Source organism: Halyomorpha halys, unplaced genomic scaffold (assembly GCF_000696795.3).
Source record: "Halyomorpha halys isolate HHAL.00 unplaced genomic scaffold, Hhal_1.1 Scaffold25.1, whole genome shotgun sequence".
Classification (NCBI taxonomy): Eukaryota; Metazoa; Arthropoda; class Insecta; order Hemiptera; family Pentatomidae; genus Halyomorpha; species Halyomorpha halys.
Genome location: NW_027107314.1, coordinates 1,295,644 through 1,319,875, shown reverse-complemented (window position 1 = coordinate 1,319,875; position 24,232 = coordinate 1,295,644). Strand labels below are relative to the sequence as shown.

Genomic DNA, 24,232 nt, shown 5'->3' with positions numbered 1-24,232 from the left:
TAAATAAAATAAAATGTCTACATTTCATATTCATACTATCAATTCTAAAGTATTTATCATCAATCAATCTAATAAGTTTTAAAACAAATATTTCACACATTAAAACACATATAATAAGTTTAATTTCTCAACATAATATTTATTATGTTATGAATTCATTAGTAAGTGAAATTAATAATGTTTGTTATTATTATATTACTGTGAAATCACAAATAAATATATTCTCTAGTAATCAAATTAAATTGTAAAATAAATACAATAAAAGAGAATGAACCAGGATTTTTCAACTTGGTCATTAGACCAGCAACTTTTCAAATTGTTAAAAGGCAAATATGAGTTTAGCTCCTGTTGCCAATTATAAGCTGATAGCTTCTATGGTGTGTATACATTAAGTACTCATAATGAGGATATATTCAATTAACAACAGTTCATTTAGACGTGCTAGCTAGTTCTATAGTTGGTGTTGTGCCAACACACCAGTCCTCCTTCCTTAGTCCATAGTGTTAGCACCACTCTTTTCTATATTACATATGTGTTTTTTTTTGCTATTCGGTGTATCATAAATAAAAATATCATGATAAAAGGACGCAGTAATTGTCTCTCAAGTTCGCCAAGCATGATGTAATGTAATTTATTTCAAGTTTAGAAGTTTATGATTTATTAGGATTGTATGTTAGTTTCATTAAACTGTCAATTTTTATTTTATTATTAAAAGTTAGGTTTAATTATTTATTTGAGGACTATTATGTTTAATTATTTATATGAGAACTATTATGTTTAATTATTATATATATATTCATAGATTTTATCCATAGACTATTTTTAAAATCTTAAAAAGAAGAAAAAACTGTTAGTTTCAATTGAATCATTACATTAAAGATATTATTTACATGAAATTTATTTAGAAAACATTTCTTATGTTTTTATTTATTACATATTAAAAATTGAGGATTTAGTTTATCCAGTTTTCAAAAATAAAGATTTTTTTGCTAATTAAAATTCTGCCCTCAAAATTTGTTTAGTTAATTTCAAAACTTAAATTTACTCTGGTAAAATACATAAGTGTTACTAATTAAAATTTTTAATACAAAATTAACTTTTCTACTTATTTAAATTATTATGAGAGCATTAAATGCCCCCATAATATATTTTAATAACTTTCCAAAAGGATATATCGACTTTTGATTGAAAAGTCCTCAATTATTTGTCTATTATGGTTTTTTTAAAAAATACCCAAATTTTAGTTTTATAGATTTTGTTTTCATAATTACTTTTGGAATTGAAGGAACTATATTATCTGTATTTAATATGATCCATGATTACTGTTTAAAAATTTGAAATGGCTAATTACAGGGGTATCGATGGGAAGAACAGGGGAGGATCTAAGCGATGCACGTGGCGACACGGTGGCGATTCTCCAGAACCTGGAGGTGGCAGGCTGTCGAGGTGGTTCTCGATGAAGAAGCAGATTTCAGAGACCGAACCAAGGGGGAAAATGCCTCTATTACCAGAAGTAATTAATTTTCTTTTTAATTAAAATTTTAATACATTAATTTCAAAAAATATTTAAGTCTTTGTATGTTGTTTTGATATGAATCAATGTAAATGACCTCGCAGCAGAATTTATTATAGCCTGATAGAAATTATTCTATAATGTAACATTGCAGGAAGATGAATGTGGTTTGAGCCAGAGAAGGGCAACAGGTGCGCCATCACTACCGCCTGCTCCTCCACATCTCAGCCCTCAGCAGCTCAAGATGAGGCACATAGTTGAGGCTATTGTACAATCTGAGAACTCATACCTCGATACGCTTCATAGGCTAGTCAATGTGTGTATTCCATCTCCTATTCTCTCTATAGTTTTTACTTATTTTATTAATTTGTTTCAACAACTATATTTTGTTTCTTACTATATTAGCATGAATGGATATTTATATTATATTATTATTTGAGTTCTATTTGCAGCTTCTTATGAAAGAATACTTGTCTTTGATGGTATCAAAATTGAAATGTAATAAAATGTACTAATTATTTAAACCTACATTATTGTTATATTAATTTGGTATTATAATTGCTAACTCAAGATTTACTTAATCCTTGATCACTTTTCAAATCCTGATATTAATCAATTCATTATTATTAATCCACATAACAGTTATTGATCAATCTCACAACAGTTTATTAAAATCTAGTCTATGTTTACTTATATCATACTTTGTGCAACTCAGTGGCTTTAAACTGTTGAAAATTAGTTGATAATATAATTCTCAAAGAGATGAACTAATTGAAAAGAATTTTAGTGAAATTAAAAAAAAAAAACTTAATTTTTTGTTGTATCCACTCTCAAGTAATTGTTTGAACCATGAAAGATCTCATAAATAAATATTTTCTAATAAAATATTTGAGCTTTTCAATCAAAATGACTGTGATGATCGAAAGCTAAAAAAATGTTTATTATTTATTACATTATTTAAAAATTTGCAATAAATTGTTAAGTCCTATTTCAATAAATTTAATAGATCTTCACAATGTGTTCATTACTATGTAAAATATAATATGTATACATAATGTATAGATTCCATTTTATATTTAAATAAAATGGAAAATCTGGATTACCGGCCATGACTATATTATTATAAGTTCATTTATCTCTCAATTGAATAACGTTTCTTTAAATTTCAATCTGAGTTCTTTTTCATGACATTTTTTATTTTAGGAATATAAGAAACCACTGGAAGAAGCAAGTCCTGCAATTCTTAGTCCTTCTAAAATATCTTCTTTGTTCCATCGTGTACCAGAGATCCTACAGTGCCATATGCTCTTTAGGCTTGCTCTGAGGGACGCCGTAGCCAAATGGGATGTACAGCATAGGATAGGGGATGTCTTTGTTGCATCTTTCTCAAAGGCAGTTGTACTCAATGTTTATTCTGATTTCATCAATAATTTTTCATTCGCCATGGACCTTGCTCGATCAGAGGCGAAAAAGAAACCTGCATTAGCCGAGTTTTTCAGGGTAAATGTTGCAACTATTTATTTATTAATGGATAAAAAATCAGTGTAAAATAATTATTTAATCGGTTTCCAAATATTTTTTGTTTTTTAGATCCGTCAAACAAATTCAGAAGACAGGCTCTCATTTTTCGGTTTAATGGTCAAACCTGTGCAAAGGTTTCCCCAGTTTATCCTTTTTCTGCAGGTAATAATCAACACATTAGTTTACCTTGTTGGAGTATTTTTTCATTAATTTACTTATTCAATTCTTATAACAGTCTAAAATGAAGCATAACTTAAATTTTGATTAGATAGTACTCAGAATTTTTAGCATTGTAAATTCAAATGTTTAGTACTCTGAATTTCAAATTTAGTTAAAACACTGACCAAATAGGCTTTAGTTAAATTTTTAAAATTGAATTGTCACTTCAGAGGAGCAGTCTATAGTAGCAAATTAATTGTCTGGTATTTTTAAATATGCCTTCATATTGAGGCAGCCATATTGTCCTAATTGTTCAACTTCCTCTTTCTAGAGTGCAAACCCTGACCATATCCTACTTAATGTTTTATCTTCATTTCTTTTGGGATTGTCAACATGCAATTGACCTGTATCTGTACCTGAAACCTGTATCTGTGTGTCTAAGCAAGAGTGTCTCATTTTAGCCATTTTCATTGCTATTTTAACCAAGTTTAATATTTTAAAAAATAAATAAAAAAATATTGCTACAACCAATAAAGAATTATGTTCAGTACTTTGTATGGTAGCACTCTTTGTAGACCAATGGTTATGCTAGATGGTGACCAATACCATGCTCAACTGCCACGATTTTTCCCATAATTAAGGATACCCACTTTTAAAATGCTGGATGTGCCCCAGGATTGTACCCAAACCCACAGGTGATTTAGCCAAATAAATAATTTCTGTCACAGCCTGAGTCAAACCTGCATCCAGAAGATAAGAGCAAAGCCCCTTACTCACTGTGATATTCCACTCCCTCTTTTAGCATAGTTCTAGCTAAATCAACTCATGGAATCAACTGTTAATGGAACAGATTTAAGGTCCATTCTTGCCAGTTTACCAACCTTTTCTTTATTATGACCACTGGAACATTAATGCTGAATGAGAGTATTAAGAGAAGTAACAATTAAATGCTCTTATAGTTTTGTATATCATTCTTACCTTTGCTGTCTTATAATTTATCTTGTAATGTCATCTGCTATCTACTTAAATTTCTTGTGATATTGTTTCTAATCTGTTAGATTCATATACATTTTTTTTCTTCTTTTATTTTTCTCAAAATTATGGTTGTTATCTCGTTTTTTGTTTTCAGCTCTGACGAAGGTCTGAAACTCAGCACTATTTGTGTCTTGTTTCACTTATTTGTGTCTTATTACTGATCTCACCCTGACCATCTTCTCCTCATTTATTAGTTATTTTAAGGAATAGTGAAAGTTATATTAAGGAAAGTTTCTGTTTTATAATTTACTATATCCTTATAATTCCTGCAGGACCTGTTACAAAATTGTGGAGCTGGTCACCCTGAGAGAATGGCTTTGCAGTTGGCGCTGACTCAGTTGGAGTCTCTGGCAGAGCTTCTGAATGAGAGGAAAAGAGAAGCTGAGCAAGCCCAGGCTTTCAGGTTGATGATGCGATCAGTATCCGCTAAGATGCCGGCTTCTCCGGGGCCCAAGTATCTCATTAGGCATGACGATGTCACTCAGCTGGTAAAAATAATACTTCTCTACTTGTCTTATTGAAGTTTAAAATGTAAAAAGCATATTATTTGTCAGACTGATTCTATTTAAAAATCACTTTATCTCTGTCATTATCAAATATATTGTACCTTTTTATTTCTTTCAATTCTGCTCTGTTATTCTGTTCTGAGATACTTTCAACTCACTGTTACCCAACAAATTATTATTTGCTACTTGGAAGCTGTCATATCATACCATTTTATTTAATTAACTTCTATTCATTACCATTTATTAGAATACTCTGTTTTATTTAATTTTTTTTTACTACATATTTCATTTTTAATCTATAATAACCACTTAGCAGACTAATTTAATGTTTGTTTAAATAAATGAAACTGACTGATCTTTGTCATATATACTCAACAAACTATTAATTTTATTTACAGGAAGTGAATCAGTGTGGACTAATCAGTAAATGTAAAAATCGCAGACTATTGTTGTTGAATGATCAACTCGTTTGTGTAGCTCTTAGTGCTAAAGAAGAAAACGTTAACTCTCAGCCACGGCTAACCTACAAATGGAGTTGCCCAATCACTGAACTACAGGTACTACTGTTATTATTTAAGAATAAATTCTTAAAATTGTAATTTTTATTTAAATTAATTTATTTTACTATTATTGGTTTCTCTCTTAGTTCTGTAATTATAATCATAGGTATACTTAGGAAAATGATTTTTGTTAAATAGATTTCTAAAAAGAGTAGTGAATTTTTTTGTTTTTATCCAAACTGGATTGTTGTTATAATTAAGGTTGTTCACGTATTCAATTATGTTTTTAATATTAGATTCAACCAAAAGTATATTTTGTCTTCGTTATCTAAGCAGAGTACAGATTAAAAGTTTTCAATGTGTTTTAAAAAATATCAAACTTATTTCTCCCTCTTCAATCTTTTCTGGGCTCCTGTCTTCAAGAAACAAAAAAATTTCATTTATTCTCAAGGTATATAGGTATGTTATTTATTAGGACTGCCTCGCTAAAAGAAAACTGATCATTCCTAACTATTTCTATGTTGTAATATTCTAAATTTATTGAATAATAAATAAGAAGAAAATTTAATAGTTTTTATTTATTCTTAGATCTCAAATATAGCTTTGGAGATGATAAGGTTCAAATGGAAAGATTAAATATTAACTAGATATGAGTATTTTATTTTAAATTCTATAACATTATTGGCTCATCTCAGGTTGGGTTTTCCAGATAATTTTATTTTAAATTCTATAACATTATTGACTCATCTCAGGTTGGGTTTTCCAGATAATTTTATTTTAAATTCTATAACATTATTGACTCATCTCAGGTTGGGTTTTCCAGATAATCACAACAAAGGCACCTAACTAAAGTAATGGCTATTTTTACAAATGGAATTCTATGTTGAGCAAGGCTAACCAATTATATAATCTTCTTTGATTACTTATGGTTCTCGACGTCTTCTTCTTAAGTATTGCTACGTCTGACAGTAGACTAAGATTTGGTTCTCTACTCTTTTCAGCACACATCCAATCTCTCGGCGATCCGTACAAAGAATATCTTTCTTTCTTTAATGATATAATCTTCTTGAATGTCTTGTGACTCTTGATGTCTTCTTTCTCTATATGTCTACCACTGACAGTAGACAAGGGGTGGTCCACACCATCTCTTCCTGAAGAGGTCCCCCTAGTTTCCCGGACACGTCAAATCCATCAGTGATCCAAACAAAAAGTGTCCTTCATTTCTTCCTACCCCTTGCCTTTATGTTCGATCTAAACATCGATTGTAACATACTGCTCCTATTCACTTACAATGATTCAAGATGTAAATACTTCATTGATAATTATTATCATCTTCTTTTTCTTTTTAGTTTTATTTGTAGTATTGTGGTAGAGAAACAACAAAAGTTGAAAAATTTCATTCCACCCACTCACCATAGCAGTAATTCCACAAACTTCGGAAGGATGTGTGCCGCCATTTTGAATATTTTGGACGATGCATCTTTACACCATATTTGACTGATCAAAATAAAATTGGTTAGCTTGCTTTTTGGTTTGATAAAACAAATAACCAATACTGAAACGTTGATACATAAAATAAAAGATACTAAAAACCATTTATAAATAAAAATAACTATTAAAAAAATAGAGGATATTACATTGTATTATAAAAATTTGATTGCCTCTTTTTATAAACACCTTGTTTTTAGCTTGCTAAAATAATATACAAGTTAGATAATAGTCTTAAAAATGCTGTTATTAATTTTTTATAACTTATTATCAGTTTAATTAATTTCAAATTTATTTAAGTTCATCAAATTTTCAGGTAATAGAAAGTCCTGGATCCCCGACCATCAGTCGACTGCTGACTCCAAGTGGTTCTTTGGCGTCAAGTACCAGCTCTGGCACCACAGACAGTCTCTGTCTTGAAATGAAAGCCCTCCGCCATGACTATGATGTCATCAAGAGGATTCATGACCTGACTCACACCCTTGAGGCTCAATACCAGGTCAACATTCTCAACTTTTCTAATCTTAAGAAAATATATTATTCTTGTTCTTATATTATTGGTATATTACATTGGATTCATTTATGAGTCATTGTTTATCAGTTTATTCCAATTCAATCGATGTTCAGGAAATGAATCCAGAGATTACAAGAGCCTTACTTGATAGTATACAACGAGAAATTCAAAGGAAGGATGAGCAACTTGCATGGTTAGACTCTTGTTGCCTCCAATTATCCCTTCGCGGGAAAGAGGAAACGCTCACTTTTCAAATGAATAGTCAAGAGACAAGAAAGGAGTGGATAACTGGTAAATAAAAATCTTATGAAACATTTAATTCTTATTTAATTTATAAATGTATTTTGTTATCATTTACCAAACTAAGTAGATATCTCGATTTAAAAAATCAGAAACCCAATGTGGTGAATTTTATTTGACATTTTCTTTGTTAAGAGTTGAGATTGGCTCGACTTGCTCTGGACCCTAACAATTCTCCAGCGTGGGAAGTCCCTGAGCAGGAGCTGCGGCCATCAACAAAGATGCCACTCTTTGTCGCTGCCCACCCTATATATACAGCTCATCCACAGTCAGAGGTTAGAACATTATATTGACATAAATAATATTAAGGCAAAGCCTATGTCATTTATTTCTATAGAATGGATGAGATAGTTGAAGTAGCTTTTCAATTTTATTTTATGAAGTATTCCATTTGATCTAGATATTTTAAATTTATAAGTTTAGGAACCATTCCACAGTCCATTTTTAGAAAGAATTCTGAAATTTTCAAGTAGAACCCAAAGAAGAATTAGGACTATTAGCCATCTTTTCTTTTAGTTGAATTCATTGTGATACGAGGCTAACTATTGGATACATGTTTAATTTTTTATTTATCAAAATTTCATTGCATCCTGGTGGCTGAAAGGGAAGTGTAAATTTATTTATCTGGATAATGGAAGAATTAATAAACTAGTAATAAGTACTTAACCAATGAGTGAATGTCCGAGGCTAACCCTTAACATAGATAATATTGTAGAACTAGACTTAGTAGATGAGGGTTTTGTTGGTGTGACATGGAAGGAGGTATTTAAGCATTGATTGTCAGTAATTTATTCTCTAGAATTCTATACATCATATCATTTATTTAATTTTATTCAATACTAATCCTAATATTTTCAAAATTAGTTTTAAAAAACTTTTAATTACTATAGAAAGTTTACAACTGTTTGGTTTACATGTTATATTTATTTCATAACGAGATCTGTCTGAACTAGGTTATGTGTGGTTGCTACTATAGCAGCGCGTGTGGAAAAGTGGGGTACCTATGGGTGTGTACTTTTGATGGGGAGGATTCCCATGTATCCATAGCACAGGCATGGCAGACTTCACTGAAAGCTCTGACTCAGATCCAAGTCGATGGCATGAAGATTACAGCTATTGAATATGTGAGGAGTACGGAAACTGTCTGGATTGGAACTGCCAACAATAGGTAAATTTATATTTATATTATAATTAAGTTAATTATACATGTCATTTTTTAATACTACTAGAGATTTCTATGGATTATATTATAGATACAGTCCTCTGTGAACTTCACATCAGTGGATACATTATATCAATCACAGTCTACTTAAACAATATGTAATTTTTAGTTGTAATATTTTAAAAAATAGACAAATACAGTTTCAATTTTTGTTTTATTGTTTGGAATAAAAAAAATAAAATAAGGTTCTGATTAAGATATTTTCCAAAATTAATTATTGATAATTTCTAAATTATGCCTCTTTAGGATGAATTTTGAACAGGTTAAAATCATTAATTGAATAATTTAACATGTCTAGACAAGTTAAAATTGTTACTATGGATTTTTTTTTTGCAGGGTATTAATATATTCTGTAACAGAACCTGACCATCCAGAGGTTGCTCATTCATTGCCAATGACTGGTGAAGTGACCGGCATGAAGGTGCACTGTGACAATGTGTTTGTAGCCCTAAGTACGGGACGCTTGCTGGTGTTCAGACGCCATTCTCCAACTCCAGAAGAGGTGAGCCTAGGACCAGATCCTGTTTCATGCCTGTTGCCCATCAATCTGTCTCTGTATGCTGCCTCTGGAAAAGTAGTCACTGTGATGAGCGCTATAACTGGTGAAATGCAGGTTAGTGCTTTTTTCTAATGTTTAATTTATTTTCATAGATAATGTAACTTTAATAATTAATCTTTTCAGAAGTGTATTTTATTCATATTTTTGTAATTATTTTCAATAACATAGCTGGATTAAGTTTGAAATATCCAACAGTCCTTGTATGTTTTTTAAAATCTATGTTTTGTCATTAAATAATATTGTTTTATAATTTTAGAAAAGCTTTACGATTCAACACGAGCATGTTGGTGGTTATGTCAGCTTAATGGCACATTCTGGAGTCGGCCTTTGGATCTCTCTCAGTAATTCGAGTACAATTTGCCTCTACCACACTGAAACCTTCAAACACTTGCAGGTCTACCGATATATAAATTTGTCACATTATGTAATGATAACCTTAAAATCTCCTGTGAACATGTCTAATTTGTAAAATTACTTTATATTTCAGGATATTAATGTTGCCAGTAATGTTGTGAGACTGACGGGATTCCACGGACCAGTGACAGTAACAGGGCTGATGGCATGTAAGGGACTGCTATGGGTAGGGACAGATGCTGGTGTAGCCCTAACCGTTCCACTACCCAGGCTCGAAGGTGTACCCATCATATCTGGCAGGGTGAGTTGATCTCTTCTCGTATTGAAAAAATTTTTGCTTTATTTTAATTTAGATTTCACAATCCTTATAGATGTATTATATTTATTCATATTATTATCATCTGATCAAGATCATGCTGTAGTTGACTGCTGATTATTTTATGTCAATAATATCTATTTGAATCACTAGAAAAGCCTAAAATTTACCATTAGTTCAAATTGTTATTTATTTTTTGTCATACTCAAATGATGTTATGCTGTTAAGATTTTCAATGTTAATATAGATCGCAATCTATAATTTAAATTATTTACGGTGATTTCATTAGTTTTAGAAATTTTTGATTATTCATTAATATGGGGATTTCTCAGGGGGAAAAATGCATAGTTTTAAGTTCCAATTTATGAATAAATGTGTATAATGTTTTAAGGATTTTTTCCCCCTAAAAAGTGGTCTTATAATGAATATATGACCCTTAGTTAGATAATGTATACTATTATTTTTGAACTTATGATTATTTCAATGAAATATATATTTTTTATTTGCCAGAGATTAAAAATTTAATTAACTTTTTCTTTTTTTAATTTGTTATGCTGAAACCAAAAGAGAGAAGAGGATTTTGTAAGTCATCTTTAATACAGTTTTAGTTTCCCCCTAGTTTACGAGAGACATTCATCTCTTGTATTTTGACTGTTTTTTTTGTTTTTTTTAAGTGTTTTCTTCTGTTTTAATGTAGTTTCTTCTTTCATTAATGTTTTTTTTTGATAATGATTTACTTTAGTTGTCTTCTCTTATTTATTTTTTCTCCTAATCAAGGCAGCAGGTAATTTTTTATGCTTTAGATATGGTAATTGGAAATAGTTTTTTCTTAATGTTAATCATCACATTTTGCTGTTATTTTAATTTAGTACTTTCAAACTTATTTTTCATATTTTCATTTGAGCTCTTATTCTTTTTTAAAATTTCACTTATTTTGTATTTTATAAAAATATATATTCTTCACTTCACTTCCAAAAGTGCTTTTAGAATTTAGATTTTATTATTTATATCCAGCTAATTGATAATTGTACATTTTCATGCTTTCATTGGAAGAATGAAGATGATTTCGTAAGTTTTTCTATAAAACTTCTAGTTAAATTCAATTAGTAGAATAACATCAATGAATTAGTGTATTATTTGTCTACTTATGACATTTATAGATTTGAAAGTAATAAAATATTTTAAAACTTTTGTTACCTAAATCAAACGGATTATTGCCTTTTTTAGTACCTAAGACATTGTTAGTTACTGTTGGTTATCATTTGTAGGTCAATGTGTCATATCATGGTCACAGTGGTGCCCTGACCCTGCTACTGCCTCTTCACGACCCTCCTACAGTACTCAAGCGGCCTCCTTCGAAAGCACTTGCATCGGATGTCTATGGCCTCTATGGCCAGCTAATGTACGTCAGGGAAGAAGAAGAGTGGGCTGAAGCAAGGACAGTGGAGCCTCGTAAAGAAGCCACATTGGTTAGTGTGACTGCGGGTCGTGGTTACGTCAACCATCAACAGTGCTGCTACAAGAACATCCAAGCACATGCCCATGTTGTCATCTGGGAGATGAAGTTGTAATATATTTGTCATCAGTTACCATTGTTAGTAGTGATTAGATTTATAGAAATTGTTAGTAATATTCAGTGTAGAGTGTTCCATGTCGTCTATTATATGTTGTGATTACTTTAAAACCTCCCTGAATCAGGCACCTCATAATATTTTAGCCTTTTAACTGTGGATGGTTAAACTTGTTGATATTAACAGTTTTATTATTATGCTAATAAGTTAACTTTGTTATTGAAAACGTATTCAATATCAATTTCATGCTGTATTACTTTACAATGAGGTTTAGATAGTATTATTTTACATTCTATTTACAATTTTACGTATTGTTTTTGTGCCCTCATTAGATTATTCTCCATTTTGCTTTTAAAAATATATGTGTCTCTTATAAATCATAAATAACTTAATACATGTTTGACTCTGAAATGTACTTAAGGGATTAATACATTAATTAAACTTATAATTTTAATAAGTTAAAATATTTTAATAGTAATAACTTTTAATTATTTCAGTTTGTTTGTTTCTTTTAAACTGTATGAAGAATATTCTAGTTTTATAAACAAAAAATGATTTTTGGACGATTTTAAGCTTTTACCAATTAATTTATTTACTGTCATTGACATTTTGTTAACAATTTTGGCTTTATTAACCTCTTATTCCACATGTTAAAAGGTGGCTAATACCTTATACCTAACTCTTAAATTTGGGTATCTAAGTCTTTTATCTCTTGATGTTTAAAAGAATTTTAATAGTTATTGTGAAATTTTATCTCATTATTGTGTTTAATGTTATGTATATGTGTGTAGTTACTGTATCTTAAAAATGTGTAAACATTATTTTAGAAAAGTTATAAAAGATGTATTAGAATTTGTGAAATCTTTATATGACTTAAGATGTTCAGTAGCTATAATGGTAAGCCATGGTAGTTTGAAATTGTTACTGTGATTAAGCTACAGTACAATTAATAAAATTACTTTAAAAAAAAAAAAAATTTTATTGAAAACCAGAAAACATTTTGTGTTCTTTTACCACTATTAGGATAATTTTTTTATGATGGAACATTATTGTCACAGGCCATATTTTCCCACATAATCTAGACTTAATCTATATTTTGGTTTAAGATGATCTTCAGTCTTTATAATTGTTCTTTCTTCTTTTAGTTATTTCCGAACATTTTTATTATATCTACTGCTTTTATTCATTTTCAAAGATTATTGTGATAGATTAGTTTTCTACTCTTTTCCTTAGATTATTTCAGTTAATTAAACATTAATTTGCTTGAAAGTAGTCACAGCTGTTGAATTCCAATTAAATTAAGTTATTTTCTTTGTATATTCATTTATTTATAGGATAAAGATTGTGATACATTGGCCAACTTTGGGGGGAGGGGGGAAGGGAAGGGGTACAAATGTAAAAAGATTTAAATTTTTATATTGAATATTTCTTAAAAATCGGACCACTTAAATTAAATTTAATTGATATAATTTTGTAAATTTTACTTTGCTTGAGAATGTTATGAATAGATTAACAATTATTTATTAAATAATAGGGAAAAATGTACTTAAAATAGTAATAACAAAAAAAAAAAAACATGTTTGTTACTATTACTATTAAATTTAAACTCAATACATATATAGAAATTTCATTTAATTCTTCTGTTTTCTTAATTTTTTTTAAACTTTATTGTGATGTAAAAAACTTGTCATTTTTTTAGTCATCTTTCTATTATAGTTAAATATCTATTCTCTTGTAATTTTAGAAAGGGAACTGAAAAGTTCATTTATAATTTATTATCGTTTCTTTTTTAATAATTGCTTTGAGGTTTTATGTTTAATTTTTGTTTATTTTTATCCTATTTGTTTTATTTCTCTAATTATTTATTGTATAAAAGTCTGAACTAATAATTTTTTTTCTTCTCATTTATGATTATTTATTAATATGCCAATAAATATTGAAAAGATATTCCCTTTTTTAACAATATAAGCTATTTTGTTATTATTATTATTTCCACTGTAACAACTTAATTTTTATAAGTCAATAGTTGTAAAGGTGCTAAATCATATTGATTCTATGTCCAAGATCAACATGTAACGTTAGTGTAGCCGTGTAGTTTATATAGATGAATATATGTTTTAATGTATACAACCTTGTTGTATGTTTGTATATACATAGCTGATTAATGTAAATATAATATTTATATAATTATTAATTACCAAATTCAAAGATGTGTTATATAGAGATAGTGTAAATAAATGTGCATAATTATTATTATTGTTCACTGAATAGAATTTCAAAATTGTATTGTACCTGAAATACATAAAACAAATAAGTAATATATATATATTTTTTAATCAACCTTTGAAACCGAAAGCCATTAATTTAAATTGCTGACTTACTCATTGAAACTCTCCCAAAATTGTATCAAACATTATTATAGAGGAAATTAATTACCTTTTTTTTTTTCCAATTCAATTACTGCAAATTGTACACTACTTGAAATAAGCCAAGCTGCTTACCAATTACAACTGAAATTTACCATACCCTTTCTGAACCTTATTATTTGATATTTGTAGTATTTTGTTAGGATCCTATTATCTTTCCCAATAAATTATTAGATGAAATTCTTAGAGGAGTATCCTTTTCATTTATTGGATCAAAGTATGTATCAAAGATGAGACTCGATTATGATTTAAATCCCAAGCAGTGAAGCTATACTCTAAAATTAAAAACAAAAGCTCAACAGGACCTTTGTACCGGTTGTGGACTTCAGAATTATGATAGAATGTTTAAAGGTTATTGTAAAATTTCTGACATTGCTTGTGGTAAAGTAAGTAGAAATTATGTGGTTTCTTTTCCTAGATTTCATTATTTAATGAGGTTTGAAATGAAAAAATAATCTTTATTCTGGAATACTTCGTCCCTTAAGAATAACAATGTAGGCAATTTGAGCAACCTTTGTTTGGCTACATTATGTATTGTTATAAAAAAAAAAATAGTAATTAAATAAATAAAATAATACTAAAAAAAATATATAGATTCATGCAACCTTGAATGGATATTTCTTATTAATAAGTACACAGAAGATTGATAATCAAGAATAACAATGTAAAATTGATGTTATGGAAGGAGCTTTATGAATGGGTATGGGTAAGGAATTTTAAAGTGTGGTAGGAATTCGAATAATTGTCATTGATCAATATAATAAGGGTTTTTAACAGAAAGCAGTTCTAGTAATCTAAATCAATTATTTGAAAGGTGGATTAATAAATGTAGGGTGAGGAGATAAGTACAGTAAGTATTATTAAGTTTTAATATAGGAAGGTTTTTTGGTCCTCAAGGAATGGAATATGAATACACCAAGAAGGTTTTGTCTTCGGATATTGGATTAAAGCCAACTTTGCTCAGAATAGGGGTACAAGATATGGGAAAATCTGGAAACACCAAACAAGAATCTAATGAAGCGACTCATTAATGTTTTCAATCTCATCTCTTGTTTACTGGATGGTCCTCTGTACATTAAGCATCTGTAGTCAAAATGGGGGAGAATTAGGGAGGATACGAGACGCTGACAGTACTTAGGGGAAATGAACCATGGAATCTTAAGAGCTGTTTAAGGTTTGAGATGGTTTTTCGGGATATTTGTGAAATATGGATATTCCATTAAGTTATGGAATTGGATGTGGGAGCTGGAAAAGGAGAGTATTGGCTAATGAAACTAATTCATTTAGGTAAGTATTAGGCACCTATTCATGTTAAACTAGATTGTTTCCCCCTGATTCCATGCATATCTTCATTGAGTTAGCATGATTTTAGTATCTAGCTATATATTCAATATCCTTATTTAGAACATGTGGCTTGAAGTAAACACTGCCACTTACGACTTTTCATAGTAAACTAGTGGTGGATTCAAGAATTTCCTGTGGAAGGGGTGCACCTGCCTGTGTACCTGAATTCCATAATTCTGAGTAAAGAATCATCAGTCAACTCCTCCCTTCTTCAAAATCTAGGAGTTTAAATGCTTTAATTTGTTAAGGTGGTCTGTTTTATGGACTTTTTAAAAAACAATTCCAGGAAGAACCTCTCTTCCAAATAGTGCAATAATGTCCTTGAAACAAATAACCATGGTGAATATGTCTATATAAATAAATATAATTTAAAGAACTTAAACTATGTGAGATACAATTTATTTTTTAATTAAGGATATAATAATAAAAGTGCCAGTGGTATATGTTATAGAAAATAGTTTCCTAGAAAAACTACCTCTTTCAGAGGAAAGTGTGCACCCTCCTTGAATTGCAGTACACTTTGGTACATTATGACTCTCCTCAAATAGAATTGTGCCATCATTATGATTCATGAGGCCATTTATCATTCAATAGTATGCAATAAGTTTTTCATAACCCTTAACTCTTCTCTTCTTTGGTCAATAGGGTATTGTGAAGCATAGATATTTTGTTGATTTCCTGGTAGTCCTTTTCTACAGTAAGTAGTTCTAATTAGGGTCAGAGATAAATTTTGAATTATGAAAGTGATATTTATTATTTATTTGTGTATATATTATTATATGTTTATCACAGAATAAGAAAATGTTTAAAGGATCGTTTTTGCATAAAACAGAGGCACTTTAATACCTTGTTAGTAGGAGAAATCAGTACACATCGTCAAGTTTGTGGTATAAGTGATCAACTATTATTTTTTCAACTTAAATTAGTAACTTTGCCACTAGAATGACTTTATAGTTTTATTTGTGAATATTTCGTTGACATTTAACTTTAAATCTACTTTAATCAGGCCATTTAACATGTTTAGCCCCTCTCTGGAGAACGTAGTACATACAGAGGCAGTTGCATTTGGTAACTGAGGAAGGAACAGTCACCATAGTAACCAGTTGTTTAGAACAGAGGTTATCTCTTTTGCAGGAACGAATCCTGTCCTGTTTTAATTAGAGCTTTTTTAGGGAATTTTAAGATGCTTTGGGGTCTAAGCCCTGCATTAGACCTGCTTTCTGAATATGAAAAGGTCAACACCCTCTACGGGAAACAAACAATAAATGTGCTCTTGATAGGGTCGACCGATGGACGACACATTCTAAAAACGATGTCAGCTTTGAGGAGACATTCTGTCGATGATTGTGAAGTTAACTTCTTCGTCATGGATCTCACTTCTGAATTTGTAGCAAGACAGCTCCTTCTTTTCACCATCGCTTTAGAACCAGAGGATCGCCTCGGGATCCAAGAGAAAGCACGGCTCTGGATGGAAATCTATGGTAATACACTCCTTAGACCTGTCACGGCAAAGTATCTCATGTCCAAAGCGGTTCAGATGATTCATGTAGTTACCAATAAGAATTACCAGAAGAAGAGGTTGCCTCTAGTAGACCTGGATTTCTTAAAGTATAAAGAGGTAGACCAGTTAGAAAACATTTTTAAGTATTGGATTCGCAACAGGTACAGCTTAGCCAAGATCTGGGACAACAATCTGAGGAAGTCACTTGGGACAAGATACGATGCCAGGGAAGGCGTTTTCGACTGGGATTACAACATGAAGCTTCATGAAATAGACGGCGGCACCAGGGTTTGTGTCAATGAATACAAATTTTGGAGAAAAACAGGTAAGTAACGTACCAAATAGCCATTTTTGAATATTGTTCTTAAAATCAAAAATTCTTCATTGACTACCCTCATTCTTAAAATATATATATTTTAAATAGATAATAATTATTTAGAATAACTTCTCCTGATCAAGGAAAAACGAAGTTAGTAATCGATATGTGCTCCAGAATCCGTTCTGGATTCCAAAATTTGGAACGCATAAGAATTTGATTAAAATATACATTAATTTTTTTTTTCTGTCTCGGAACTAGTTGTTTTACATTAGAATGAGATCTACCATATGATAGGGTAGAAGTAAAAAGTCTCTGAACCCTTAACAATAGCCTCTAAATTTTGTTGGCCATTCTCACAGAAACGAGTATTTTTGATTTTTAAAGAACTAGATTGTTTTTTTATATGAGAGGTTTTAATGTTCCAGGAGAAGTATAGTTACCTAATCGTTTTTTAGATTCAAGAAATATGTGTTCTTTATGCCACATAAGCTTCCAATTTTTATTAAAACCCATCATAATATTGTATATATCATCATAGCATCGGGAGCACTACAATTAATGGCTTAATGGCTTCATTGTCATTATGGTTTTTGAAATACAGTGATAATTAAGTCAATGAGTTATTACTGGACCGTACAACACGATTTTATTACACACATAATTAATTGTAAGACCTCAACCATATGATGATAGATTCATTTCAAATTTATAAAAGGTTAATATAGTTTTTATAGTTGAGTGAAGCGACAAATTTGCAGAAATGTTTTGGGGTCTGAGTCGTGCCCTAGATCTTATTGGAGAAATAAAGAAGATGAAAGAAATTGCCAATGAATCAGAGATAAATGTACTGCTGATAGGTTCTACGGATGCCCGTCATATCCTCAAGACCATGTCACAGCTGAAAAGACATTCCAAAGAACTTAAGGTGAGGATCTGTATTGAAGAAGTGCAATGATTGGCAATACAATGAGTGTGCAGTTTAATAGTGCAACTGCATTGACGTTCATCAATTTAGATAGTCGGTTGTATTTTACATTACACATACATATATTGGTTGTTTGTCAGACTACGTAATTACTCAATGTTACCTACAATCCTCAGTATATTAATTGAAAAAATATACCCGAAGTCTTTCTCCCTTAATTATTTTAAAAGTCCAAGAGAACGTGCATAGTCAGACTTCTTAGTTAAATTTAATTATAAGTCAGGATGTTCACAAAAAAAAAAGATATTTTTAAATTGAGATCAATAGAAAATTTTCTGAAAATGTTTAGGATTTAGAGAAGTTCGATAAGATATAAGGTTTTGTAACAACGATATGCAACTGAACTACTTAATATAGCCTTAACAAAAGATCTTAGCGAAGAAGTTATGCTCCTAGAGGGTAAATCGCCCCCCTCCTGTATAAAACAGTTGTCTTATCAAACATCCACCATCTAGAATTTTATCATTTACATTTCAGTTTGTTTCATATTCTTTCGATGCGGTGTACTGATTCTTTATTTCAATGTCATTTCAATCAATTGAAAATAAGTTAAGATTTATAACTTGTTTTCTTACTTATTAATTGTTATCAAAGCATCGGAAACAATTTATTATTTATGTCATGGTTTATTATTTTCAATGAAGAACCTTAGTAATAAAACAAAATTAAATATAACTTCTATAAATTAGAGGTTTTATGGTTATGGGACCGCTTTGCCAAAAACGGTGAGGTTAAGACAAATATTGATAACAATTTTGAATTATCGGATCCTAGAAATTTCTCCGTAATCCATCTGTATTAATATTACTGTATAGGGGACCCATTACTAATAGGGAAATTAGATTTAAATGTCGAAAAAAAAAGTTTAGTAATTTTTCTATTGTATATCATTGTATTTGTTTTAGTAGTTTCAATGATTACTAATTGATTTTTTGAATCAATGATTACTAATTGTTTAATTATTACTGTTGAGTTAAAAAAAATTAACGTTGAGGTATTGGGCCCGGCCTATTCTCCTTTAACTAGTGCTTGCGCACCGAATAGACCATTCTTAACGTGTCTTGAATGCATATTATTCATTCAGCAATGCATATTGCTTCATTGGTAAATATTAGGGAGGATAACTCTTAAAAGCAAAAGTGAAGCCAAAAGGCCACGCCCACGGATACTAGGTTTACGTTGAGATTAATTGAAATGTCCGCCATTGTAATCTAAATTGAAACAGAAGGCAGTCAGTATTTGACTCGTACTCTTTCTCTGCTCCTCTGCCACGTCCTTGGTCTATTATAAGGACCATCTTTTTAGGTTTAATTTTCGTGCCTGTTCACCCCCTCCTTTATACTTCTTTTTCTGAGGTAAATATATGCAAGTTTTCAATGTTTTAGGTTGGCCTAGTGTCAAGTATTTTATTTCCGCAAACCATTGACATCAGATATTCGATGACATCATGTATCTAAGAAATAATTATTTTGAACAGCTTTGTCTTAATGAAATTGAGCTCCAAAGTTGAGGTTATTAGAAAAGTAAAATTGATTGTTTTAAATGATAGCTTAAATCAGATGGACTATCTCAAGGATAGTGCAAAATACTTTTTTTATTCCCTATATACATATATATTTTGCATAAACAATAATGTTCGATCACTGCAAAAGGGTTTAAAAAATGTCTCACCTAATTTAAGTGTTACGAATACAAATTTTTCACATTGTTAATGAATAAATTAATTTTATACACCTAAGAATCCTTCAAAACCTGTATGATGTTATTAAAAAGTAAAAAAGAAAACATTTTGTGAAAGTAATCCGTGATGTCCTTTGGTGTTCATTATTTGAGTTCAAATTCGTATTAAATTACTTCAGAAATAGTTAAAGGGTATAATATTTGACAATAATTATAATGGGGTCTTTGTTTTCAATTTTTAGTAAAATTGTCCCAGATCTGTGCATATTTCTTCAATTAAATAGGTATATGTTGGTATAGTTATTATCAAAACATATCACCTATATTTATAAAGAAGGCGGCGAGCGAAAGGCAACATCTGTTACCTAATCAATGCAATAATATAAATGCTAACCCGTTCGGGAACTCAATGTTCTTGTTATCTATTGTATCCTGTTATCAACTATCAATCGGCTCATGAAATCTGTAGACCCTAAAATCTGGTCTCATAATACGAGTAAAATTGAACAATTTTACTCGTATTATGTTGGTAGAATTAGCAATGACTGGTCGTACGGTTCACTTCTTATGGTCACTAAACCTTGTTGGGATTAGAGATAATGAAATGGCAAATAGTATGTTCATAATTCATCTAAGCGGGCTATGAAAAATCAATATTATTACATAGTTAAATATTATATTTAAGTTAAAAAGCTATTGCTTAGTAATATTAGTACTATAACAAAGCACTATTAGTCGTTTGATAAAGGTGAACTTCTTCGTAATGGACTCAATGGAGATGCTTGTGAGGCAGATGTTGCTTCTCACTATAGCTTTGGAACCGAGTAAACAATTGGGACCTCTGGAAAAGTCGAGGATCTGGATGGAGGTATACGGCAATACTCTTCTCCGCAGCTCCACAGCAAAATACGTCATCCGTAAGATGTACCAGCTTCGCCTCATGGCCAGTGACAAGCAGTTGCTGAGAAGGAGGATGCCCTTGATGGATTTAAGCCTGCTCCGCTACTCAGATCTCGATGACCTGGACGAAGTAGCAAAATACTACCAGGAGAATAAGCAGTACGTTATCAGCCGGGCATGGGACGATATTCTGAGGGACAACTTAGGAAAGGATTACGACCACAGATTCAATCTTTTCGATTTTGACTACTGCGTCAATCTTGTTAGGATACCTGGAGGCCACAGGGTGTGCAAGTCGGAATATATACACTGGCGGAACACTGGTGAGTTGTTTCTAAATGAAGAATTTGTTCACTTCAACCAATGATTATAGGCCTTCTTATAATTATATAATATCAGATATATTATCAGGATTGTGCGATTTTATGATTTATTTGAACTTAGAATTTATTTTTGGTTGAATAATACTTTTTAATGCTAAAAATTGTTCATAGGTATAGCTTATACTTGGATAGAGACAGAATACTCCATCGGGAACCCGACCTTGGCAGTGGGAATTGGATCCAGCGGTGACAGCCTCTTCAGCCTCGGCTACTTGGGGGACATGGAATCCGGCCCCTACTTCGCCTTTGGGACTGACTCAGAAGAGAAAAAAATGCTTGAAGTACGCAACGACGTTAATGTCCGAAGGGCAACGGATATCACGGAGAGGAATCTGCAGCGGATGTTCCACGAGCTAGAACACGGGAGCCCCCCAGGTGACCTGTACACTGCTTGCATCGATCTCGGCCTGGTGATGATGAAGCCAGGGAACGTGGATGTCGAAAAGGAAGTGGCATTAGATTACGAGCCTGACCGTACGCCGGAGGACTACAGTACCATTCCAGTACCTAACTGTAAGGTCTTCTTCCTGCCTGGCAATGCCATGGAGATCTTCCCAAAGAAAGCAAAGTAAGTACCTTAACACATATTTGTCCACGTGACGAAAATTTGTCATTTCGCAAACTATCACTAATAGTGAAATGATGAAAATTCGCCATTTGTATATTTGAAAATAATTCATTCATGTTCTTTTGACTCTAAATAAATTACTTACAATTTTTACAAAACATAATTTCAATAAAGAACTGATTTCAGCTTTAGTTGCGTCTCAAAACGGTGCAAACGTAAACAAAAACAAAGTACAAGCGGTTTATAGTGTACAGATAAAGTATTTGATATAAAGTTTATAGAAGAATTTTATTCTAAGTTCAAACGCTTGGGTGTTCGGATATTTATTTCAGTCGTATGATTGTTAATTTTCAGACGCAATTTTAATCAAAATAAAATAAGTCTATAATGGTTAACGAATTAGAAATATGTAAAGACATTCGTACTGGAACATGTTTTGAACAGTATATTTTTGAATAGTTTACTTCATCTAATAAAAAAGGGTAATAATAATTTAGTGTTTCCAGTAACTCCTCTAAAAGTTTTGGTGAATTTAATTTTTTTTAAATTTTGAAAGTAAAAAAAAAATGTTAAAAATCTATATATCAAGAAAAAATTTGTTATATATCATTTTCCACAATTTCAATGAAAAATATATGATTTTTAATTTTTATATTGATCATGTCAATTATATAGATAGTGTAAACAAAAAGAAACGGTATTTTGTGAATGGTGATGCAAATAATTATCCTACCAATATATGTTAATATTCTATATACTAAACTATTCATAACAGCATTGTGCATCTTCTACAAAATAATGCATACACAAGTTACTCCGAAATAAGGTATAATTTTCTATTTATCTGGTCATCTAGTTGACTCCTGAGTTCTGAAATTATTACATACTTTTTCTTTTTTATAAATCAAGAAATTGGAACGAAAAGTAAAAATATTCTTTAATTTTGTACACACTAATTGTTTGTTATAGGTTATGAGCTGTCTCTATCATTCATTATATTTTCAACAGATATCTTATTATTTTTTTTTTTAATTTTAGATATAAAGAGTTCTTCGACATCACATTCGTTGCACAAAATTTCTTCAGTTTCCTTAATGCAGATATAATGACCATGATGAAACCGAGCGGTTGTCTGGTAGTAGAAACCAGAAAATTCGTTATTAGTTTATTCAAAGATACGGGAAGCTTCGGTGTAGAAGTACGAAACAAGTTACGTGAGTTTGGATGGGAAGAAGTAAAAAAATGTCACTTCAGGAAGGATGATCACGCATTATTTAAAAAGAGTAGTTCTAAGACCAACTCGGAGAAAGACATCGACGAGCAGAACGAATCGGAAATCGTTGAAATCTCTGATGTTCCTAAGAATAATGAACAAGTTCTTACAGACAGCGTTATTGCAGAATGTGCACAACTGAATTTGGGAGACACGAGCATATCTGTCGATCATACATCTGAAGAATTGGAAAAGTCCAATTTTGTTTGCCTAGAAAATGTAGAACGTGAACCGAACATAAATGAGACCGAAATTGAATCCAGTAGTGGTGGTGTTATTTCAAGGACTTCGCTTGAAAGTATTGAGGTTGGTTATAAGGAAGATGCCACAAAGAAATTGGAGTATGAGGAAGACACAGCTGTCGCTGACAAGGATGTCGTGATGGTCACTGTTGGGGAAAACCAATCTGATGAGGCTTGTTCGGAGGATGCAAGAAAACCTAAGGGACAGAATCAGAAGGATGCCTAAAAGGATCGGGATCTTGTGAACTAGTTCGAAAAGTAACATTATAATTTTAAGATTATACGATTACATGTTGTAATCTCTAAAATTGTAAATATAAGCTGATTATAATATTAAATGATCACCTAAAATACTATTTTTATTTCCAGCTACAAAACCTTATTTCGTTAGTGCCATTACTGTGGTAAGAATGAAGTATTATATCTCAATAATAGGTGATTCACTCTTAAAGAAGCATTATCATTGTTATTTTAGTGCTTATACAAAATATAGTTTATAACATTAACACAAGTACGTTATCCTAACTTTCTCAGTTACATCCTTACTATTACTACCTAGTATTAAATATGATATTACATAGCAAACCTAGTAAATGAACAAATAATAATAATACAGAATATGCTAATAATTTTTTGACAGTTATAATTTTGGTTAGCGACCAATATACGCATGGGTGTAGCCCAAGCCTTCGGAGTTATGGGTGAAAAACAAGGAAAAAAAATAAATTAGGACCTCCGAAAATCCCTTTACTTGTTAAATGTGTTAGAAAATAGTTTTTAATTATTTAATTATTGAATTAAATTCATTAAAATATTTTTATATATATATAATATCGAAGAATTTTTTAAGAATAGTTCTAGGACAGCTTTAAAAATAATAGGGTAATTTAAATGTAAAAAGAACTTGGTTGTAACAAGAGAAGTTGTAGCAAGGGTGGGAGAATAAAGACAAGACTATTAGGCTAGCGTGAAGGTAGCTTGTAGTCTCGCTGAGACCATGGCAGCAAACCGATCGGTGAGTACAAATATATAATTGTATCTTTAAATTATATT

At 30.8% G+C, this 24,232-nt stretch overlaps 3 protein-coding genes and 1 long non-coding RNA gene across 6 annotated transcripts in view; 3 read left to right on the top strand and 1 right to left on the bottom strand.

Annotated features, from left to right (window-relative positions):
- Positions 1–12,546, top strand: part of LOC106683061 (rho guanine nucleotide exchange factor 10) — a gene marked incomplete in the record, with an annotated part of 189,448 nt that extends 176,902 nt beyond the window's left edge. The window contains 14 exon segments of the mRNA XM_067045620.1: positions 1,354–1,513; positions 1,668–1,829; positions 2,717–3,013; positions 3,104–3,196; positions 4,501–4,716; positions 5,133–5,291; positions 7,039–7,221; positions 7,350–7,527; positions 7,672–7,811; positions 8,490–8,704; positions 9,095–9,371; positions 9,574–9,711; positions 9,805–9,972; positions 11,256–12,546. Of these exon segments, the coding sequence (XP_066901721.1) occupies positions 1,354–1,513; positions 1,668–1,829; positions 2,717–3,013; positions 3,104–3,196; positions 4,501–4,716; positions 5,133–5,291; positions 7,039–7,221; positions 7,350–7,527; positions 7,672–7,811; positions 8,490–8,704; positions 9,095–9,371; positions 9,574–9,711; positions 9,805–9,972; positions 11,256–11,558 (2,689 nt within the window).
- A 7-nt stretch (positions 12,547–12,553) lies between these two features.
- Positions 12,554–17,726, bottom strand: LOC136795358 (uncharacterized). The gene is made up of 3 exons (XR_010842956.1): positions 17,589–17,726; positions 15,422–15,648; positions 12,554–12,837 (listed from the first exon to the last, which is right to left on the bottom strand). It is a non-coding gene; the product is annotated as an uncharacterized lncRNA (long non-coding RNA).
- On the top strand, positions 16,364–23,553 carry Dnaaf3 (Dynein axonemal assembly factor 3). Of its 3 annotated transcripts, none has more exons than XM_014424266.3 (4): positions 17,760–18,073; positions 20,562–21,036; positions 21,208–21,664; positions 22,703–23,552. In XM_014424266.3, the coding sequence occupies exons 1-4, from the start codon at positions 17,909–17,911 to the stop codon at positions 23,403–23,405; spliced, it is 1,800 nt and encodes a 599-aa protein (XP_014279752.1). In that variant the 5' UTR covers positions 17,760–17,908; the 3' UTR covers positions 23,406–23,552. The 3 variants fall into 3 exon arrangements, with proteins under 3 accessions (XP_014279744.1, XP_014279752.1, XP_066901722.1); XM_067045621.1 differs by having other exon boundaries at positions 17,966–18,073; positions 20,549–21,036; XM_014424258.3 differs by lacking the exons at positions 17,760–18,073; positions 20,562–21,036 and adding an exon at positions 16,364–17,154 and having other exon boundaries at positions 22,703–23,553.
- A 599-nt stretch (positions 23,554–24,152) lies between these two features.
- LOC106682805 (ATP-dependent translocase ABCB1) overlaps positions 24,153–24,232 on the top strand; it is a 36,648-nt gene continuing 36,568 nt past the window's right edge. The window contains exon 1 of the mRNA XM_067045624.1: positions 24,153–24,194. Coding sequence (XP_066901725.1) covers positions 24,177–24,194 — 18 coding nt within the window. The 5' untranslated portion in view covers positions 24,153–24,176. The remainder of the gene's footprint in view (positions 24,195–24,232) is intronic.

Bases quoted from the DNA above. Each gene is read 5' to 3' on its own strand.
- Dnaaf3 (XM_014424258.3), top strand. From the start codon at position 16,512: ATGCTTTGGGGTCTAAGCCCTGCATTAGACCTGCTTTCTGAATATGAA. The intron at 17,155-21,207 runs GTAAGTAACGTA...AATTGTTCATAG, and splicing joins CAAATTTTGGAGAAAAACAG to GTATAGCTTATACTTGGATA. The intron at 21,665-22,702 runs GTAAGTACCTTA...TTTTAATTTTAG, and splicing joins ATCTTCCCAAAGAAAGCAAA to ATATAAAGAGTTCTTCGACA.